The sequence below is a fragment of the Lepus europaeus genome, chromosome 20, assembly GCF_033115175.1.
Source record: "Lepus europaeus isolate LE1 chromosome 20, mLepTim1.pri, whole genome shotgun sequence".
Classification (NCBI taxonomy): Eukaryota; Metazoa; Chordata; class Mammalia; order Lagomorpha; family Leporidae; genus Lepus; species Lepus europaeus.
The window spans coordinates 22886932-22905863 of record NC_084846.1 but is presented as its reverse complement, the minus strand read 5'-3'; the positions used below and the strand labels follow the sequence as shown (position 1 = coordinate 22905863).

General features: G+C 41.0%; 1 protein-coding gene across 3 annotated transcripts in view; it reads right to left on the bottom strand.

Annotated features, from left to right (window-relative positions):
- The window catches only part of HDAC9 (histone deacetylase 9), a 528728-nt gene that overhangs the window by 333012 nt on the left and 176784 nt on the right, over positions 1-18932 (bottom strand). For 2 of the 3 annotated variants that reach the window (XM_062178442.1, XM_062178441.1), the window contains one exon: positions 3643-6293. In XM_062178442.1, the coding sequence (XP_062034426.1) occupies positions 5979-6293 (315 nt within the window). In that variant the 3' untranslated portion in view covers positions 3643-5978. Of the gene's footprint in view, positions 1-3642; positions 6294-18932 lie in introns of those variants that run through there. The other variant, XM_062178443.1, reaches the window with a different exon arrangement.

Genomic DNA, 18932 nt, shown 5'->3' with positions numbered 1-18932 from the left:
GAAATGACCACAAAAGGCAAATCTATCGAGACATCAAGTAGATTAATGTTTGCTGGGAGTAGGAGAAACAAGAAATGGTGGGTGAAAAGTTCCAGGATTTCTGAATTCTATCTCAATAAATAAAATCATGCAATAAATGACACAGAATTTTTGAAAAAAATTTTCAAGTCTTAGTCCATTACTGCTGTGCACATAAACTGAAAACTGTTGAATTGAGGAGACGGAGATAGGCAAACATGGCAAACATCAACATGAGTGAGAGCAGTGAATGTGAGGGTAACTTGCATCCAGTCAACTTCAAATGCGGAAGAAACTGAGAATGTACAAGAAATATGAGACAGTACATTTGAAATGCTATGAGCTTGAGGATTTTAGGTAAAAGCTGTTAAAAAATTAGGGCATAATTCAGGAAGTGGTTTAGAGCCCCTGGCCATCTGCAAAACCCTGGTTCTGAATCAGAGCTTCTCAAAGGTCTTGAAAGAACCAGGGAAAATCACAGAATCAGAACCTTTGAGGGACTCTACGTTTCCCTAAAGAGGATGTCTGTGTTCCCTTCAATCAGAAAACCACCTAGGAAGCCTAGAATTCAGCACATGTCCCTATGTTTCCCATTGCAACATTTTCTATAGGCTCTTTGAGGTCAGAATGATGTTCAAGCACATCCTCAGTGGGTATGAAAAGTTTTTAACAGACAGCACCTGACAGCTTAGAAACTGGACACTCTGCCTTGTTTTGGGAACGAGGTAAGACATGAACAAGGAGGAGCTGTGAGCTCTTGAAGTCCTGCCTCTCCATCTCTCTACGGGCACTCTGTTCCGCTCCATTCCAAGACTTGCTGAGGACAGAAAAAAAGAAACTCACACATATACATGATTAAAAATGCTTGAGCTGGGGTCCAGTGGCACAATGGGTTAAAGCCGCCACCTGTAGTTCCAGCATCCCATATGGGCACCAGTTCAAGTCTCAGCTGCTCCACTTCCAATCCAGTTCCTGTTATGGCCTGGAAAGGCAGTGAAGGATGGCCCAAGTCCTTGGGCCCCTGCACCAGCGTGGGAGACCCCGAGGAAGTTCCTGGCTCCAGGCTTCGGATCAGCTCAGCTCTGGCCATTGTGGTCATTTGGGGAGTGAACCAGCGGATGGAAGACCTCACTCTCTCTCTGTAACTCTGTCTTTCAAAAAAAAAAAAAAAAACTTGAGCACATGTGTGCAAGCATTAGAACCCTCTCCTGTGCATTAGAAAATAAAATTTAAAAAAAAAAGATCCTAAACCTTGGGACTTAGAGCAGTGATCAAAAGAGATGATTAATCCAAAATAGGTTGTTAAATGTTAATGGGGGGAAGAGACAGAAAGAGAAAGGAGGCTGGAACAACTGGATGAACTAGACAGAAGGAAGCCTATTAGCATGTGAACAGAATCTTTGCCCACATGCAGTAAGGTTTGGTTGGCAAAGGCTCAGAACCAGGATTCTGGGGTCAGCAGGCCTGGTTCCACCAGAGCTAGACTGGCCCCAGTGCTGTCATCTGTATAACAGGAGAATAATAAGCTTCATCTCACATGGCTGCTGTGAGCATTAAATGAGTTAGTAGATATGAAGTGCTTGCAACAGGATCTGGTGTATTAAATACTTGCCATCAATAAAAGTCTTTCTATAAATCAAGATGATCTGGAAAAGTTGCATGCTTTAAACAGTTTGTAAACTTCAAAGAAGTTATTAGAAAATGAGACGTGAGCAATGAGCTACAAACCTTTAGAAATCTAAAGAGATTCATTATTACATGGACTCAAAAATCACATTCCCAATATCCTTTTTATATGCTTAAATTATTTGACTTTCCTCCTATATGTTATCCTTAAAACTGAAATAAAGGAATCATCAAAAATTAAGTGACTGACAGTCTCAAATGCCTTCTCTTGCACCTCCAAGTCCCTGGCTGTAATTGGTTACAAGTATAGATGTGAATAAAATCACCATTGGAAATGTTCAATTGTACATCAACAACTTACACTTGCTACAGCTCTACTACGGAACACACCAAATTCACAATGAAACACCAAGTTAAAAAAATGAAAGAATCACTAGGAGTGATTAATATGCCTGCATCCCACATCAGAGTGCCTGTGTTCAATCCCTGGCTCCAATTTCTGCCAATGCAGACACTAGGAGGCAGCAAGGAATGGCTCAAGTAATTGGCTTCCAACCACCTTGCATTTCTGGCTCTGGACTCCAGTTCCAACCCAGAACAGACCTTTGCAGGCATCTGGGGAGTGAGCCAGGGCATGGGAGCTCTTGCTTGTCTGCCTGTCTGCCTCTCAAATAAATTAAAGAATAAAAATAAATACTACATGTATGTGTTAAGTATTAGATTACAGAAAAAAGGTGTTTAGTGTCTGAATTCCTTTTCAACACTCTTCAGAAAAAAAAAAGAGGGTGAAAATACAAAGATTTCTTAATGACTATATTTCTTAGATCTGTAAAAGTAGTAGGCTATACTTCGGCAACCAATTTCACCATTGAGGATGTGGCTTTTTACTGACGGGCAAAAAACTATTTTTCTGAAGAAAGATTGCTAACCTTAATTGAAGCTTTTTTATTAACACTTCAGAAATCAGATATATACCATGAAACCTTACTCATCTGTTGCCTCCAATTCTTATTTTTGGAGTTAATCTTTTAACTTTTACAGCCCAAAGACAAATTTCAGGGAATTCCTACTAGAATTAAGGGACTCTGGAGAATTCTCACCAAATTACCAAATTTATGGCACTGATATGATATGAATGATAATTCACTATGCAATAGTCCATAACATTCTAATGCAATATTTTTGTGGCTTAGAATAACTTTAACTTTCATAACATTATTAAGATAACATTAAGTTACTCAAAGAATTTAAAAAATATGTTTTTAACTTCTTGAACTGAATGCCCAGTAACTCATTATGAAGTACTGACTGGTAAGTTTTGCTAACAGCAGATCAGAGGAGGAAGGACATACTTTGAACCTATAGGACGTGTTCCTTTGCTCGAGGTAGCCTCCTTGTTCTTTGCACTAGTATTAGAGTTGCTGTTACCATAGAAGGGGCAACCATTTAATTGTTATGCTCTCTTTAAATTTATGCACTGCCACTTTATCCTTGCAGTTCTGGATCTCCCTGTAATAGATGTAATTATGGTGATTCTTGGAAAATTATTCATTTTAACACATATTGAATGCTTGTTATATTCAAGGGATTAGGTTAAATTAAAAAAAATTTTTTTAGATTGAGCAAAGTTAGGAATTGACAACTATTTAAATAAAATTTTATTTTTAAGAGTTGACATTTTAATTTAAATATTGAGGATGATAACATAGCAAGGAAAAGGTCACACTGGATAAAAGGAAAATCAAATTTTACACGCGCTTGCTATTTGATAATGGCTAGTGTAAACAATTTAAACTCATTACTGTAGGATTTATTATTTTAATGGTATTAGAAGTAACTGCTCAAGAGAACTTTATTTTCTTGTTTCAACAAAGAATGGCAATATAGTTTTGCATATGAGACCTACTGTACATGCTTAAAACTCGATTAAATGTGTCACGTTTATTTACACAAAGCCAAATATATGAAAGGGGATCTTTTAAAAAAAACTTTATTTGAGAAAGGAAGAGACTTATAACAGAAGGCAAGAAGGGAAACATACAAACAATATATTTACAACACGAAACAAGAGATCACCTTCAAGGGTGTAAATTATAATAAATACAGTAGATTTGAAAAGAGACATTTCTCAATTAGTTCTAAGATGAGTTAAGCTCAGCTTTCCTTTACACTGGCTCCAGGTAGCTTCTTAATTAAATCCAAAGACTATCAAATTCAAACAATTAACGTCCACCAACTTGTCTGATGAAGTTCTCTCAAATGACATTATAAAAAATAGGTTTTTCTTGTTTGTGATTACATATCTTTGAAGTAATATTATACAAAAGTCTGCTCAGCCACACGTTCCTCCCCAAATAAAATGTATTTTAAAAGATGCACTATCCCTTTTTTTATGAGATTGAAAAAAGACTTTAGAGAAAATGAATATTTATGAGATGGAAAAATATACAATTTTATCTCAGGCATGCCATATTTTTAATGCAAAACAACTGACAAGAAGTCATTTTAATATGAAGGAAAATACTAACCAAAATATGTTGGTGATCTGGAGTGTTGTCTATTCCAGCTATTTGTCAAATTATCAGAAGGACTTTCATTATATGGAAAAGTTTTAAACTTTCTAAATGCTAGTTATGTTAATTTAATTTGAATGGAGACTTTTTAAAAAAGGATAATGTATCTTTAGCAGTCACATTTTTTAAAGAAATATTTTTAAATGTCACAGCAAAATGTAAACAACACGGGCCAATAACATACAGTCGAACAATGTCTACATTTGGCAAAACTGCTATATCTCCTTTGAAACAGGATACTATACCTTAAAATACCTCAGATTTAGAAATATAAATATTTTAATAGAAAAAACCTCACAAAGATTCTAGGTCAATTTGGATTATCCATATTAAAGGGGTCTTAATACAAGGAACCTTTAACTAGCTTAACAAAAGTAAACCTATAAAACAAGGTAAACATATCAAAAGGGAATATGAAGGAAATGTTCCAGTGAAAAGCTTCCGTAACAATTTCCCTACTTGTGGTGTTATTTTCTTAGACAATAAATCAATTCATAGAGTGCCCTTTAAAAACAGAAAGAGTAAAACACTATCCTCAGGTTCTTTTTTTTTTTTTTCTCCTACATTCCTCAGTACATGAATCACTTGGACTTCCTGTTTCCACAAGGCATTTCCTGTTCAGCCTCACAGACTGGGTTTTCTGTAGGAGACCAGCAGGAACCTGACAAAGAACTGACTTAAATAAACATTGTTTTCTGCTGCCTTCAAAGGTATTCGTATTTTGTAGCATCCAAAGACATTATCCTTTTGAAGGTGCATTATGTACAAGTAAATTCTTTAGTTCAACCACACGTGCCTAATTTTTTTATTTGCCAGAATGGTATGGTAGATGTCATGTCATTAAGAAATTATCTAGTGATAATGACTAACAAATATGATACACCTTCTTTTAAAAACTGAACTTGGCATCAGATAATACTCCAACTACTGCTGTGTTTTCTGCAATTATGGCTACAATATAGTAACTCATTGGACCATAAACTGCACATTGCTGCTCACCAACATTTGCATCTGCTTCGTTTGATCTTTGTTTTCATTAGACAATATAATCAAAATGCACAACGTGTAAGTAAAATGTGCAGTGCTACGTGAGACATCATGAAATCTTGAAAGTAGCGCTGCAATTTGCATCTACATATTTCAAACCACCTGTACTCCTAATATTTTCAATTGCAATCTACACAATAACCTAGGACTACTGGCATGGTGACTAGAACATTTCTAATTAACAAGAACCAAAAAAATAAAATAAAATAAAATAAGAGAAAGAGAGGGGGAAGGGGGAAAGCAGGGGTAGATTGCCTTTGACAGTGTTTAAGACTGTACTATGATACAATATGTACAGTGATGTGAAAGTTGAATTCTACATGTTTGAAAAAATCCAAAACCAATAGAATGCTTCATTGATCAGCCTGGAAGAGTACATCCAGCACTCACCGATCTCCACAGATAAACTACAAACAGCAGTGAGATCATTTTCCTTAGAAGTAACTGATAGAGCAGGCTACGGGATGAACTGAAAGCCTATTTGCTGCTTGGATATTATGTAGCACAATTTGAGTACAACAGGTAATGCCGTTATCAGTGGCGTTTCAAAGAAACCTTGCTATCTATACAGAGGTCAGTATATCCAGAGATCTCTATATAGATATATACATTTACCTGTGTTAGAAATGCTTACACTCTAAAATGAAATCATCCAGAGACAGAAACGGATAGGAAATGATATCCATTGACCAAAACCTACGGTGCGTATCACGTTCAGATAATGACTTTAATTACAAATCCTGGAGCTAAATCTTTGCCTATTACCTGTTGCATAAAAGCAGCCTGCTCCCCAGATTCCATTTCCTGGATCTGAGCATCTTCATCGCTGTCCACTGGTTCCTCCTTTATCTTCACAGCCCCAACTTGTCCCAGTGTGTCATCCACACAGGCACTGCTGTCGCTCCTAGTGCTGCTGCCACTAGAGGGCGCTCTGTCTTCCTGCATCGCCTGGTCCCCCTGAAGTTCTTCCTCTGCTTCCTCCAGGTGACTGCCTGGTGCCTTCAGTTGCTCAATAGATTTCGAGAGCAGCTAGAAGAGAGTGTTCAGGGGTTCAGAATTCAATGGGTCTTGATGGCAACAGAAAAGCAAATTACACTTTTGATTCCTAACTTCAGGACACTTTGATTTCTAATCACTGATTATGAGTTTTGGAATGAATTGTGTGTAACAAGGATCCGTATCAGTCTGATGCTTTGTTGGTGGGGTAAGCAGGGGGTGTGACGTCGTGGATTGTGGTTGGTTTTTGTTTTTGTTTTTGTTTTTGTTTTTTTTGATGGTTTACTCTCTAATGCACACAGAAAATGGAGGGAAAAGACTAAATAAGGTTTGTGCATGGAATCCACGAAACTTTCACAAGGACAGGTTTTGCTAAGCCAGTGTAATCCAAAATAATCCTAGGAATGATGCTTTTCTCAAAAGTGTAAAGAGTGTGATGAAAAAGTTCCACATGCAACATCGTCAACTAATGGCAAGAACTATTAACGCCAGAAACCTAAATGCTAAAATGCCTTTATGTCTACTTTTCCTTTTCCTATATGGTCAAATGACAGTGAAAACGACGGAGTTCCTTCTTCTACATATTTGTAAAACAAGGATATTCACTTTGAATTCGGAACTTTAAAATGTGTAGGATTAAAAATGCTTTTGAAAATACAAAGACATTATATGAACAGGTACAAATGGAAATCAAATAATGTGAAAGAACCAGTTATCATTTAATTTGCAAATTATTATGTAGACACTTTATTTTATAAATTAAATTGAATCTGCATTGCATTGAATGTTTAATAACTTAAAAAGCACATTTATTAACTGCTAATGATTTTGAAAGATACTTTGTTAATATACTTAATGTAAACCATGGCAAAATACTGCAGCATCAAAGCTCAACAAATGAGGAAAATAAATGTCTCGAGATGATTTCATCTCACAGAAGCCCTATTGACTGGTCATCTGTACATCTCAAACTGTGTTTTCAAAAGTGGTTAGAGTTTTCTGCTAAGTCAATCCTATGTAAGCTACATGCCAATTATCTTAACTAGCAGCACACTTACAAGACCAACACAAAACCATGAACACAGGCTTTTCCACATACAATTCAAGTGCACCTCCCACTCAGACACAAATGGGCTTAAAAACTAAACCCGTGTTTTAAAGTTTTGAATACCTAAGCACTGAAACTTTGAAGAGCAACCTTATATACGTTTCTCCGATCTACACAACATCCAATGGTGCCGAGTATGTGGACAAAACCCTTTAATCTCTCTGTAGGTAGATTTACTGGGAGCATTCATTCATTTATTCAATAGGCATTTATTGAGGGCCTACCATGTTCAAGACATTATGCTAAGCATAGGGAAAATGGCTAACAAAAATTAAACATAACAGGATAAACCATATGGAATGCTAAATATCACCCAATCCTAAATCAGACATGATCAAGCTAAGAAACTTTGTAACCATCAAAACTCAGATCAAAGGACTGGCATGGTGTGGCCAGTAAAGCCATCTCACGCAAAGTCAGCATCTCATAGGTGCTCTGGTTCACGTCCTGGCTGCTCTATTTCTGATCCAGCTCTATAATCATGGCCTGGGAAAAGCAGTGGAAGATGGTTCAGGTGCTTGGGCTTCTGCTTCTCACGTGGGAGACCTGGAAGAAGCTCTTGGATCCTGTCTTTGGCCTGGCCCAGCCCTGTAGAGTGGATGGAAGACCTCTCTCTCTTTCTGTGTCTCTGTCTCTCTCTCTCTGTAATTCTGCCTTTCAACTAAATAAAAAAAATTTGAAAAAACTGACATCAAAATGAAGAACATAAATTTAAATATGAATTTCCTTTCTGCCTACAATCTAACTTCTATTGTACCTGGGCACTTAGTGTAAGAGAAATATTTATCTTGCCATGCTTTACATGCTCATAAATATTTTTTATAAAACTATTTCTAGGGGCTGGAGCTGGGGCATAGCAGGTGAAGCCGCCGCCTCCAGTACCAGCATCCCACATGGGTGCCAGTTCGAGCACTGGCTGCTCCACTTCCTATCCAGCTCTCTGCTCTGGCTTGGGAAAGCAGTGGAAAATGGCCCAAGTGCTTGGGCCCCTGCACCTGCATGGGAGACCCAGAAGAAGCGCCTGGCTCCTGGCTTCGGATCAGTGCAACTCCAGCCATTGCAGCCATTTGAGGAGTGACCCTGCAGAAGGAAGACCTCTCTCTCTCTCTGCCTCTGCCTCTCTGTAAACTCTGCCTTTCAAATATATGTATAAATCTTTAAAAAAAAAAAAAGAAAAGCTATTTCTAGGACTTTTATAAAAATTCTGAACACTTATTAGCTCTTCATGTCTTAAATACCTAATATTTTGCACACTGCTTAGATGTTGGAGAAACGAGGCCAAACAGTAGTAATGTATTTTGACAACAAAATAATAGGACCCCATCCAATTGGCTATTAGAGAAAGAACATGTAATCAAGCAAGATTGTTTAAAGGAAAATTCCCAGTTTTGTCTGGGAGACCAGGGATAAAAACATCAGGTGACAAACACCCACTTAATCTTTTTTTAAAATTTTAAGTCATACAAATTCACATATTTCATATATACAGATTTAGGAACATACTGGGATTCTTCCTTACCCTCCTTCCCACCCACACTCCAACCCTTCTTCCCCCTCCCTCTCGGATTCCCATTCTTAATTTTTACAATCATCTATTTTCTGTATACTTAGTGATTGTATAGTTAACCCTATTCTAAGTAGAGGAGTTCTGCAAATGATATGAAGAGAAACAAAACAAAACAAAACATGACAAGAAAAAACAAGATTGTTTCTCAGTGGAAAAGACAAGGGCTATAAACAATCATCCATTCTCAAAATGTCTACTTCACTCCAATACATTACATTTCAGTATTCTATTAGTTGCATTGGATCAGGGAAAACAGATGATTTCTATCTTTTTGGGACTGGCTTATCTCACTAAGTATAATAGTTTCCAGTTGCATCTATCTTATTGCAAAAGAGGATTTATTTATTTATTTTTTACAGCTGAGTCGTACTCCATAGTGTATATATACCATAGTTTCTTTATCCAGTCAACAGTTGATGGACATGTGGGTTGATTCCATATCTTAGCTATTGTGAATCATGCTGCAATGAACATGGGGGTACAGATCACTCTTTCATATACTGATTTCTTTTGGTTTGAACACCCACTCATTCTTGAGAGGGGAGAGAGAGAGAGAGAGAGAGAGAGAGAGATGGAGAATGAGAGAAAGAGAGAGAGAGATCATCAGTCCACCCTTCAGCTCTTACACACAATCCTCACCTCAGACTACACAACATAGCAGATGAGAGGAACCAGAGAGGGGAAAGGATTTGTTGGAGACAAGTATTAGCCAATGGAAGAGGCTGGGGTCCCTCAGGGGAAGTATGTGCAAGAAGATGGATGACAACTCATCTTCTGGACAGAAGCTCACTGGCTGTGGACCCTCTCCGTCCAGTGACCACAGCTTGCTTAGTTACTAAGGTCAATGGGAGCCTACTCATCAGAACTGCTGGCCAAGGACTCTTGTGAGCCAAGTAGATGCCTCAGGGAAGTGTTTTTCCTCAGGGAAGTATCTTCTCTGATAACAGCCTCCTGAGAAGAGCAAGAACACAGCCAAAAGCTATCTGGGATATGTGGTCGTGGGCCAGGAACTGAGGGCCACATGTGCAAGGTTAGCCAGGGAGCATACAGCCCGTGCCTATGAAGTGTTGTGTCTAAAGTTCCTGCTTACACTGGAGGGACAGTGGTGATGGCTCAAGTGTCTGGGTCTCTGATATCTACATGGGAGACCTGAGTTGACTTCCTGGCTTCTGGCTTTCACCTATCCCAGTCCTGGCTGTTGTGGGCATTTGAGGAGTGAACCAGTGGATGAGATCCCTGACTGTCGATCTGTCTTTTCTGTCTCCCAAATAAATTAAAAATAATGATAATAGAGTAGCCCCTGTTTCCTGGGGATGGGAGGGAACTGACTAACACTGAGCTTCTGGAAGTCTGACATTACAGGGAGTATCCAACAACCAGGAGGAAGGCTATAAACACCACCCCTTCTTCTGTGGCAGTTCCTCTCCTTCCTAGTCCCTGCTCCCACATGGCCCGTGGGCACCTGGACCTCCTGGTCCTTCACTCCACCCCAGCTCCTGATGCTGTGACATCATCCCGATGCTGTGACCCCTAGGGGTCTTCATTAGCAACTGTATGCTCCCCCAAATCTCCATCTCCACCATCATTCCTGTCTTCTCAGGGTACTCTGACCCCAGCGGTCCCTCAGCTCTACAGGGCCCTGCAGGCCATCCTTTTCTTCCTGCTGGACTGGGCACCACCTGCATCATCTTCGGTGCTCTTGCTCTCTTTACCATGGACATTCCTGGAGAAGGAAGACCCTACATCTCTGCCACGCTGAAGCAGCTAAGTGAGCTACAAAACAAATAACCAAATAGCAACTGTGCTCAGTGATTCTCTCTAAGCTCATGGCCGTCAGCCTCCAATGGGGCCCTCAGGGATGTTGTGTTCCTACTCCTTTTGTTTAGTCAATTCACTCTGGCTCTTTCTATGACATTTGTAATTCCTTCTCTCTTCCACAAACCTCTAATAAAAGGTAGCAGGCTACCTTTTCTTTGGTCCCTGCAGACACCTTTGCTCCTTCTTTCATTGGGAAAATACATGCATCAGAAAAGAGACTCAGCATCCTGCCACCGCCCCATTTACCAACCTGAACCATCCACCCTCCCTGCTGTGACAATGAAGAAAACACCTGCACTCCCATCTCAGCCAACCCCTCAGCTTATGCCCTGGATCCCATCCACTGTGCAGTTGTCCACTCTGTCTCTATCACGTGTTTGCCCTCTCTCTTGGAGAATTTCACTGGTCCATGTTCTCTAGGATCATCCATCTTAACTAAGGCCTTCCTATCCATCTTTCCTCATACCATGTGAATATAGCTCCCTTCACTGTCATTCTCTTTTCCTACTCTCTTTAGAATCCATGCTAACCAGGGCGTTGTCCACATCACTGGACTGGCCTCTTCCTTGGTAAAGTCTATAGTGATTTCATAAGTCTCCAAATCTAGTGCTCATTTAAATAAGATATTAATAGGTGTCTGTGAAGTTGCATTAAGAAAGGGAAACAAAATCGAAATTATAGCACCTTGGAGAGCCAGAGAGTGGTATTACTGATGCAGCAAAAGACCAGAAAAATTATTCCTTTACTAAAGTATGATCTTCTAGAGATAGGAACAAAGTCAAAGAAAATCAATACTCAGAAAACCTTGAGTGCTCATACAATATATATGTACACTTCAACAGAAAACTTTTTGCAACTTGACCTGTTAATGTATTCCTGAGGCCACTGACGTTTCCAGAAGTCACTTTTGTCGGTCTGTAAACCAAATTGGGTTGGTTTTTACAGCCTTGCTGATACAGATATGTACATGACATCGTGTATGCTGGCTGTCAGCGTGCAACACGAAAACAGGGCCATCTGTTACCGTCAGCTCCTTCATGTCACCTCCACTTCTGAAGGAGACAGGAGGGAGAGAAAAAGCCGGACTGGCTAAGAAATGGCAAAATGGTCTTTTTCCAAGAGCAGAATTCCCTAGTGGTTTGCAAAAGAAAGATTTGTTGACATAAACTAGCGATTTCTGAGTGGAAATCATATAGATATAAATACTGCAGCTTAAAGACATCTAATAATAATTTTAAAGCCCTTCTTTCATAAAGAAGGGATCACATGCCCCATAGAAGTCTTTTTTTTTTTTTTTTTTTTGACAGGCAGAGTGGACAGTGAGAGAGAGAGACAGGGAGAAAGGTCTTCCTTCCATTGGTTCACCCTCCAATGGCCGCCGCACACCACGTTGATCCAAAGCCAGGAGCCAGGTGCTTCTCCTGGTCTCCCATGGGGTGCAGGGCCCAAGCACTTGGGCCATCCTCCATTGCCCTCCTGGGCCACAGCAGAGAGCTGGCCTGGAAGAGGGGCAACCTGGACAGAATCCGGCGCCCCAACCTGGACTAGAACCCGATGTGCTGGCGCCGCAAGGCGGAGGATTAGTGTATTGAGCCACGGTGCTGGCCCGAAGAAGTCATTTTTAAGATCACAAAATATGAATGTGAAAAATGTTTTCAAAGGGCAGACACTGAGAACTTCTTCCACCCTTCCACTCTGCATTCTCCCCTGAAACAGGTACATTCTGTTAACTGAATTAAGACAATTCCAATCTGTCACCTGAGGTCCACATTGCCTGTTCAGGAGCTTACTTAAGCACTGTACCTAATCTAGAGTAAGTAATAGATACCATGAACTTTAAGTAGCTCAAAGATAATCTTGAGTCCTGTCTCACTTCAATGTGTTTATCACCCAGTCTTTCTCACTTGAGTAAGCAGCATTATCCAATTGCATGAGCTCCCAATCTAGGATGTACCCTTGTTTCCCTCTCATTCGTATTTCCAAATCAAACTTTTAGCATGCTCCAGGCAATTCAGCCAACAAAGTAGAGCCCTTCTCTAGACACACTTATCTACTTCCACAGCTATCGAACATGGTAATAAGTAGTATCATGTTCTCTCCAAGCAACCAAAACCGCGCCCAGTATGGCCTTCCTTCTTGCCTCCTTGCTCTCAGTCTCTCCCGGTAGCTCGGAATAATTACTTTCAAAACCTAATTCAGGTAGCGACAGCTCTCTGCGTGCAATCTTCCAATGCTCCCCATTGTGTTTCTAATAAAATCTAAACATTAACATGGTCCGCAGATGTTCTATGACCTGCCCTCAGCTATTTCCACTCTCATTCACAGACTCCAGCTGTCCCATGAACGTGAACAGGCCAATGACAGGCACCTCTCTCTCTCCACGCCCTCAAACCTGTATCTGCCTGACCTGCCCCTTCGTAGATGGTTTTACTTCTCTCACTGTCTCATGAATGTATTTTCCTGAGAGTCCTCCGCACTGCCTGGCATTGTTCACAGTAATAGTCGTTTATCTCCCTCCCTCTACTATAAAGTTCATCAGGGCATGGATTTCACATTTCCATTATTTTCTAGCAGCACCTAATATATCACATGCTGCCTAGTTGGAGCTTTAAGTATTTAAAGACCTAAGGGAGGCTTAGCAAAAACAATTTTAGACACTTCTCTTCCTAGGATTTGAAGCAGAGTCAACATTGGCAAAAATCAAAAAACTATCACTTTTCCATCTCCTATGGAATAAAATGGGCTCTTGTGATGATTCACAATATACAAATGAGATGAATGGGATGCCCTAGTTTCCGTTTTGCAAAGTAAAAATGAAGAAAGGGAGTCAACCACCACTTTTTTAACTTTATTTTCGGTATTTGACTAAAGTGGATTTTTGTTTAAACAGTCCAATTTGCCAGAGTGGAAAGAGCAGCAATTAACATCAGCAAGGAGAGTTAACTGAAGTCATAGAGAAATCCTGCCTGCCAGGTTTGCCTCATTTCAGATTTCTAAAAGAAAAAAGGTTACTGGGTGCTCTTTGTAAGTGTTCAGACTATGCTGTTGTCCATGTATTTTTGAACTCCAAATCTGACCGTCAGCAAGACAGCACGGGCTGAGCCTTGGCTAACTTGCAGCCCCAGCTGCAGTGAGACGTCTGCTTACTCTCGGTGGGGTAGCGGGCTCTCTCTTTGGTCGAACATCTGGAGGTGATCCCCCCGGCAAAGCCGAGCGGTTGCCTTGCTGGCCAGAAAACAGAAGGCGAAACATCTGCGTGACAGATAAATGCACAGGCCTGTGTGAATCTCCGCTGAGGCCCCATCTGTAAAACACACCGCGTGCCACTCGCCTGACACCAGGTGAGTTCCTCCAGTGGGGGGACCCCGCTGGGATGAAGCAGCCGGCGGCTGCAGGCTTCTCCTCATCCTTTTATCTGTGCCCTTGCTCATGTGTCAGTGCAACTCTGCATTCTGCACGCCCCTGGACAGCAACTGGGCTGAGCAGCAAGCAGGCTCCAGGCAGCGCATGCTGCTCTGCGTTTGCAACACACACGCACGGTCTCACACCCACACCGACACGGGGCAGGCCAGATGGCACGGGAGCTGGACCCAATTCCTTCTACCTACAGGTGGCACGACTCAACCCTTCCAGTTACCGATCCCTGCCAGGGTCATAACGATCCCAGGAACAGAATTTCCGTGAACTTCAGCCCTTGGGAAATGGCATATGTTCTGTTTGCAAGCGATAGAAAACCTAGTCCGTAATGCTGCTGATCTTTACACATCAGTACTTTAAGGTCATGGTGGTTTATGTTACATTATTTGACTTAGAAGTTAATACAAATATAATTGCTTTTAAAAGCATCATCTTCGGCTGGCGCTGCAGCTCACTAGGCTAATCCTCCGCCTGTGGCGCTGGCACCCCGGGTTCTAGTCCCGGTTGGGGCACTGGATTTTGTCCCGGTTGCTCCTCTTCCAGTCCAGCTTTCTGCTGTGGCCCAGGAGTGCAGTGGAGGATGGCCCAAGTGCTTGGGCCCTGCACCCGCATGGGAGACCAGGAGGAGGCACCTGGCTCCTGGCTTCAGATCGGTGCAGAGCACCAGCCACAACGCACTGACTGTAGCGGCCACTTGGGGGATGAACCAATGGAAAAAGGAAGACTTTTCTCTCTGTCTCTCTAACTCTCCCTGTCAAAAAAAAAAATTTTTTTTAAAGCATTATCTTTAAGTTCTCTCATTTTAATTGTTTCCCCAATTCTTTCACATCCCCCACAAATATCTTCAGATGTGAAACATTAAATAAGAACAGGTAATGCAGTGAATCTGATTTCCAACACTGTGAATAATCATGACTGCCACGTGTCTGAATGTGATTATTAACTGCAAAATGATCTTCAACACAACTCACCACTTTCTTATCTTGCCTGAGATTTTAAGACAAGATTTTACTCCGCACATGGAGTTGGTACTTATTTTTTTTCCTTCTTTTAAATAAATGTAATAGTCCTCTTTTGGAAAATAAAACCTCTCCCTTCAGCTCCAAGGAAACTAGACTTTAAAATAATGATAAAATTTCATCTCGAATCACAAATAGATTAGGTATGTACCAACTGTTCCCATAAACAACAAGCAGAGCTTGGAGGGGTTTCTGGCGCAGAGGTCTGCTTTGAAAAGAAGTTCAGCCTCAAGCCAGAACAGTCCATGTCAGTTCACTTCTGTGCACGTCAGAGAAACACTCAAAAACACCAATACTAAGTAACAGGAAAGAGCTCCTAAACATTGGTTCACTATTCACATTATTGAAAAGTCTAAACTAACAAAAATCCTTTCTTACCAATTTTGAAGAGGGATCAAATTAATCTAAGGGCCAAGTGCATACTTAATAAATGCTTCTTTACATTTTCAATTCTAAATGATCGTGTGAAACAAGGCCTGCAATGAAAATATCCTTTCTCTGGTACTCAAAACTTCCTAATATTTCAGCAACTTAAATAAATATTCCCTTCTGTAGAGGAGACTGAATTTTTTTCTCCTCCTACTTAGTTCCTTCATTCTTTCGACTTTTTTTTTTAAGGGTTTATTTATTTACTTGAAAGTCAGAGTTAGAGAGAAAGAGGAAGAGACAGAGTCAGACAAAGAAAGAGACATCGAGAGAGATCTTCTATCTGCTGGTTCACTCCTCAAATGGCCAGGGCTGGACCAGGTCAAGGTCAAGAGCCAGGAACATCGTCCAGGTCTCCCACATGGGCGGCAGGGGCCCAAATACTTGGGCCATCTTCTGCTTTTCCTAGGCCATTAGCAGGGAGCTAGATAGGGAAGTCGAGTAGCTGGGACATGAACCAGTACCCTTATGGGATGCTGGCAATCCTACCTGTTACATACTCCACAATGCCAGCTCCTTAACAATAGTTTTTTGTTTGTTTGTTTGTTTTAATTGAGGACTTAGTATATGCCAGGCCCTAGGAAGAGAATGGTCAATGCATAGAGTGGGTGGTTCAGAAAATAAGCAACTGCAGAGTGCAACTTGATGTGCCAGGGAATGACTGGGGAAGCGGTGGGAATTTGTGTCCACTTTAGTTCGGATGGGCAATGAATGTGAACGATCCCACGAAGTGTTGAGCTCCAAGCTACATAAGACCTCAGAGGGGGCTGGTGCTGTGGCACAGTGAGTTAAAGCTTCAGCCTGCAGCGCAAGCATCCTATATGGGCACCGGTTCAGGTCCCAGCTGCTCTTCTTCTGATCCAGCTCTCTGCTGTGGCTCGAGAAAGCAGTAGAAAATGGCCCAAGTCCTTGGGCCCCTGCACCCGCGTGGGAGACCCAGAAGAAGCTCCTGGCTCCTGGCTTCCGATCAGCTCAGCTCTGGCCATTGTGGTCATTTGGGGTGTGAACCAGTGGAATGGAAGACCTCTCTCTCTCTGGTTCTGCCTCTCTCTGTAACTCTATCCTTCAAAGAAATAAAATAATTCTTTTTTTTTTTTTTAAAGACCTCAGAAACATGATCGAATCATGAAAAGACCTGGAGGTGAAGCATCCTATACAGAAATGCTGTTAGCACAACTCCTAGAGGTTGACATTCCCCAAAGTAGAAGAGGAGGCTGGCATGGCTGGAGCTCAGAGAGTAGGGGGAGGCAGTCGGAGCTGAAGTGAGAGGAGTTCAGGACAAGGGCAAGAGCCACATCATAACAACCTTGTAGGCCGTGCAGAGACATTTGGATTTTATCCTCCACACGACTAGGAGCGACTGGAGAGTCTCAAGCAATACCAATCCACGACTTGATTTGCATTTCTAAACGATCCTTCTGGCTGTGATACAAAATTGGATTTAGGCAGGCAAAAGTGGAAACAGGAAGATTGGTCCTTTCAGAGCATAAAATCTTCAGCAACAGAATAAAATCAGAATTCTGAGTTTACTAGTATGGCAGTGAGCGGCTGTCTTTCCCACTTTTACAACACTGTCAATTTATGTCCTTTTAGATTACATAATGGGATATTTTCCCTGATAATCTTTATGTTTATTTTGGTTTTCTTTCTCCACTTTTCAAGAGCAGAAAACAGAGGGAAAGTGAGGAATTACATCCTTACTTTTATGTGCTAACCCTTGACGGTTATGGTGTGTGTCCCAGAAGAGACAAGCTTACAAAATCAATGATCTTCCAATCACTCAACTCATACGTATCTCTGTTTCTCCCTCTTGATCCATCCACCACTTTAATAAATTGGACAGCAGTGAATGTCCCACTTAAAACGAGGGATCAAGGGTCAGGTGTTCAGCCTAGTAGTTAAAATCCCAGGTAAGTTACCCATATCCTACTTGGGTTTAGAAGCCAGCTTCACCCCGGGTTCCTGTTTCCTGATAATTCATACCCTGGGAGGCGTCAGGTTATGGCTCAAGTAGCTGGGCCCTTGCTGTGAGTGACCTGGATCGAGTTCTTAGCTCTCGGCACTGATCTGGCTCAATACTGGCCATGGTGGGCTTTTAGCTGGGGTCAGGGTAGGGGTGAGAGGGTGACTCAGCTCATGGGAGCTCTCTCTATGTCTCTCTGCCTCTTTCCTCACCAAATATACGCAAATACAGTAAGTGCCCAGCAGTAAATCCCAGCAGACAATAATCACATAGAAACATGGGCCCGGTGTAGCCAGACTTTTCAATTTTTCAAAGAATGCTAGAAATTCAGATTTTTTTTTTGCTGGAAACCTTTCTATTTTAGACCAATAATTCCAACACTTTTAAAGATACCACATAGGCCAAAGACAGTAGATCTACAGAATGAGTTTAGTCCTACACTTCCAGGTCTCTGAAAATAATCCTTCGCGTTCCTCTTATTTGAATGTTCTATGCTTCAGATAATTTAGGTCTGATGTCTGTGTGCTCTTAAAGTACACCATCACCCACACTTGTGATTTATGCTTCCTTCTTGGTCAGAAATTCAACCACTTTGCCAGAAGCTGGGGTTAGGAGGGAAATTGAGTGCCAAGGAGCGGCACCAGGGGATTTTGGAAGTGGAGAGAATTGTTCTGTGTCCTGACTGTGCAATTGTAGGACAATCGGCAACTATCAAATTCACTGTAAGCTACAGAAAAAGCATTGGTGTTGCTGTGTGTAATTTATATGCCAATATAAAATGCAATCGTAACTGTAATATTGTTCTAAAGAGAAAGCAAAATCTGTTTCATGATGGATTCAGACACACATAAGAAACCTGGAACAAAATGGGGTGGTTTGGTTTACAATGCAATATAGAGACAAGTGGGAAATGCTATTCTTATTAGCAGAATAAGGAAAACAGAGCTATAGTGGTAAATAAGGGTATAAATACTGTGCTGGATTTTAGATGTTTTCCCCATGATTACAAAGCACCCTCAGAGACATCCTCTCAGGAAACCCTTACTATGAAAATTTGTCCGTGAAAGATTACTGAACCAAAAAGTTGAATGCTTAAACCAAAGTTGCAAAACTTAAAAAATTTGTGCAAGACTTCAGAAATGTCTCTTTAAAAGGCTATATTGAACATTCCAAAATTTTTAAGTCACATGAATTAGAAGCATTATATAGAAGCATCTTAAAATTAGAATTTCCACTCTGCAGGTTCATGTACCACTCAAGGGAAAGAACAGAAGAACAGTTCTTCACTTGCTTTTTCATTGTGTATCATCAAGGTATCGCTAATAGATAAATCTTCATGGAAAATCATCAACTA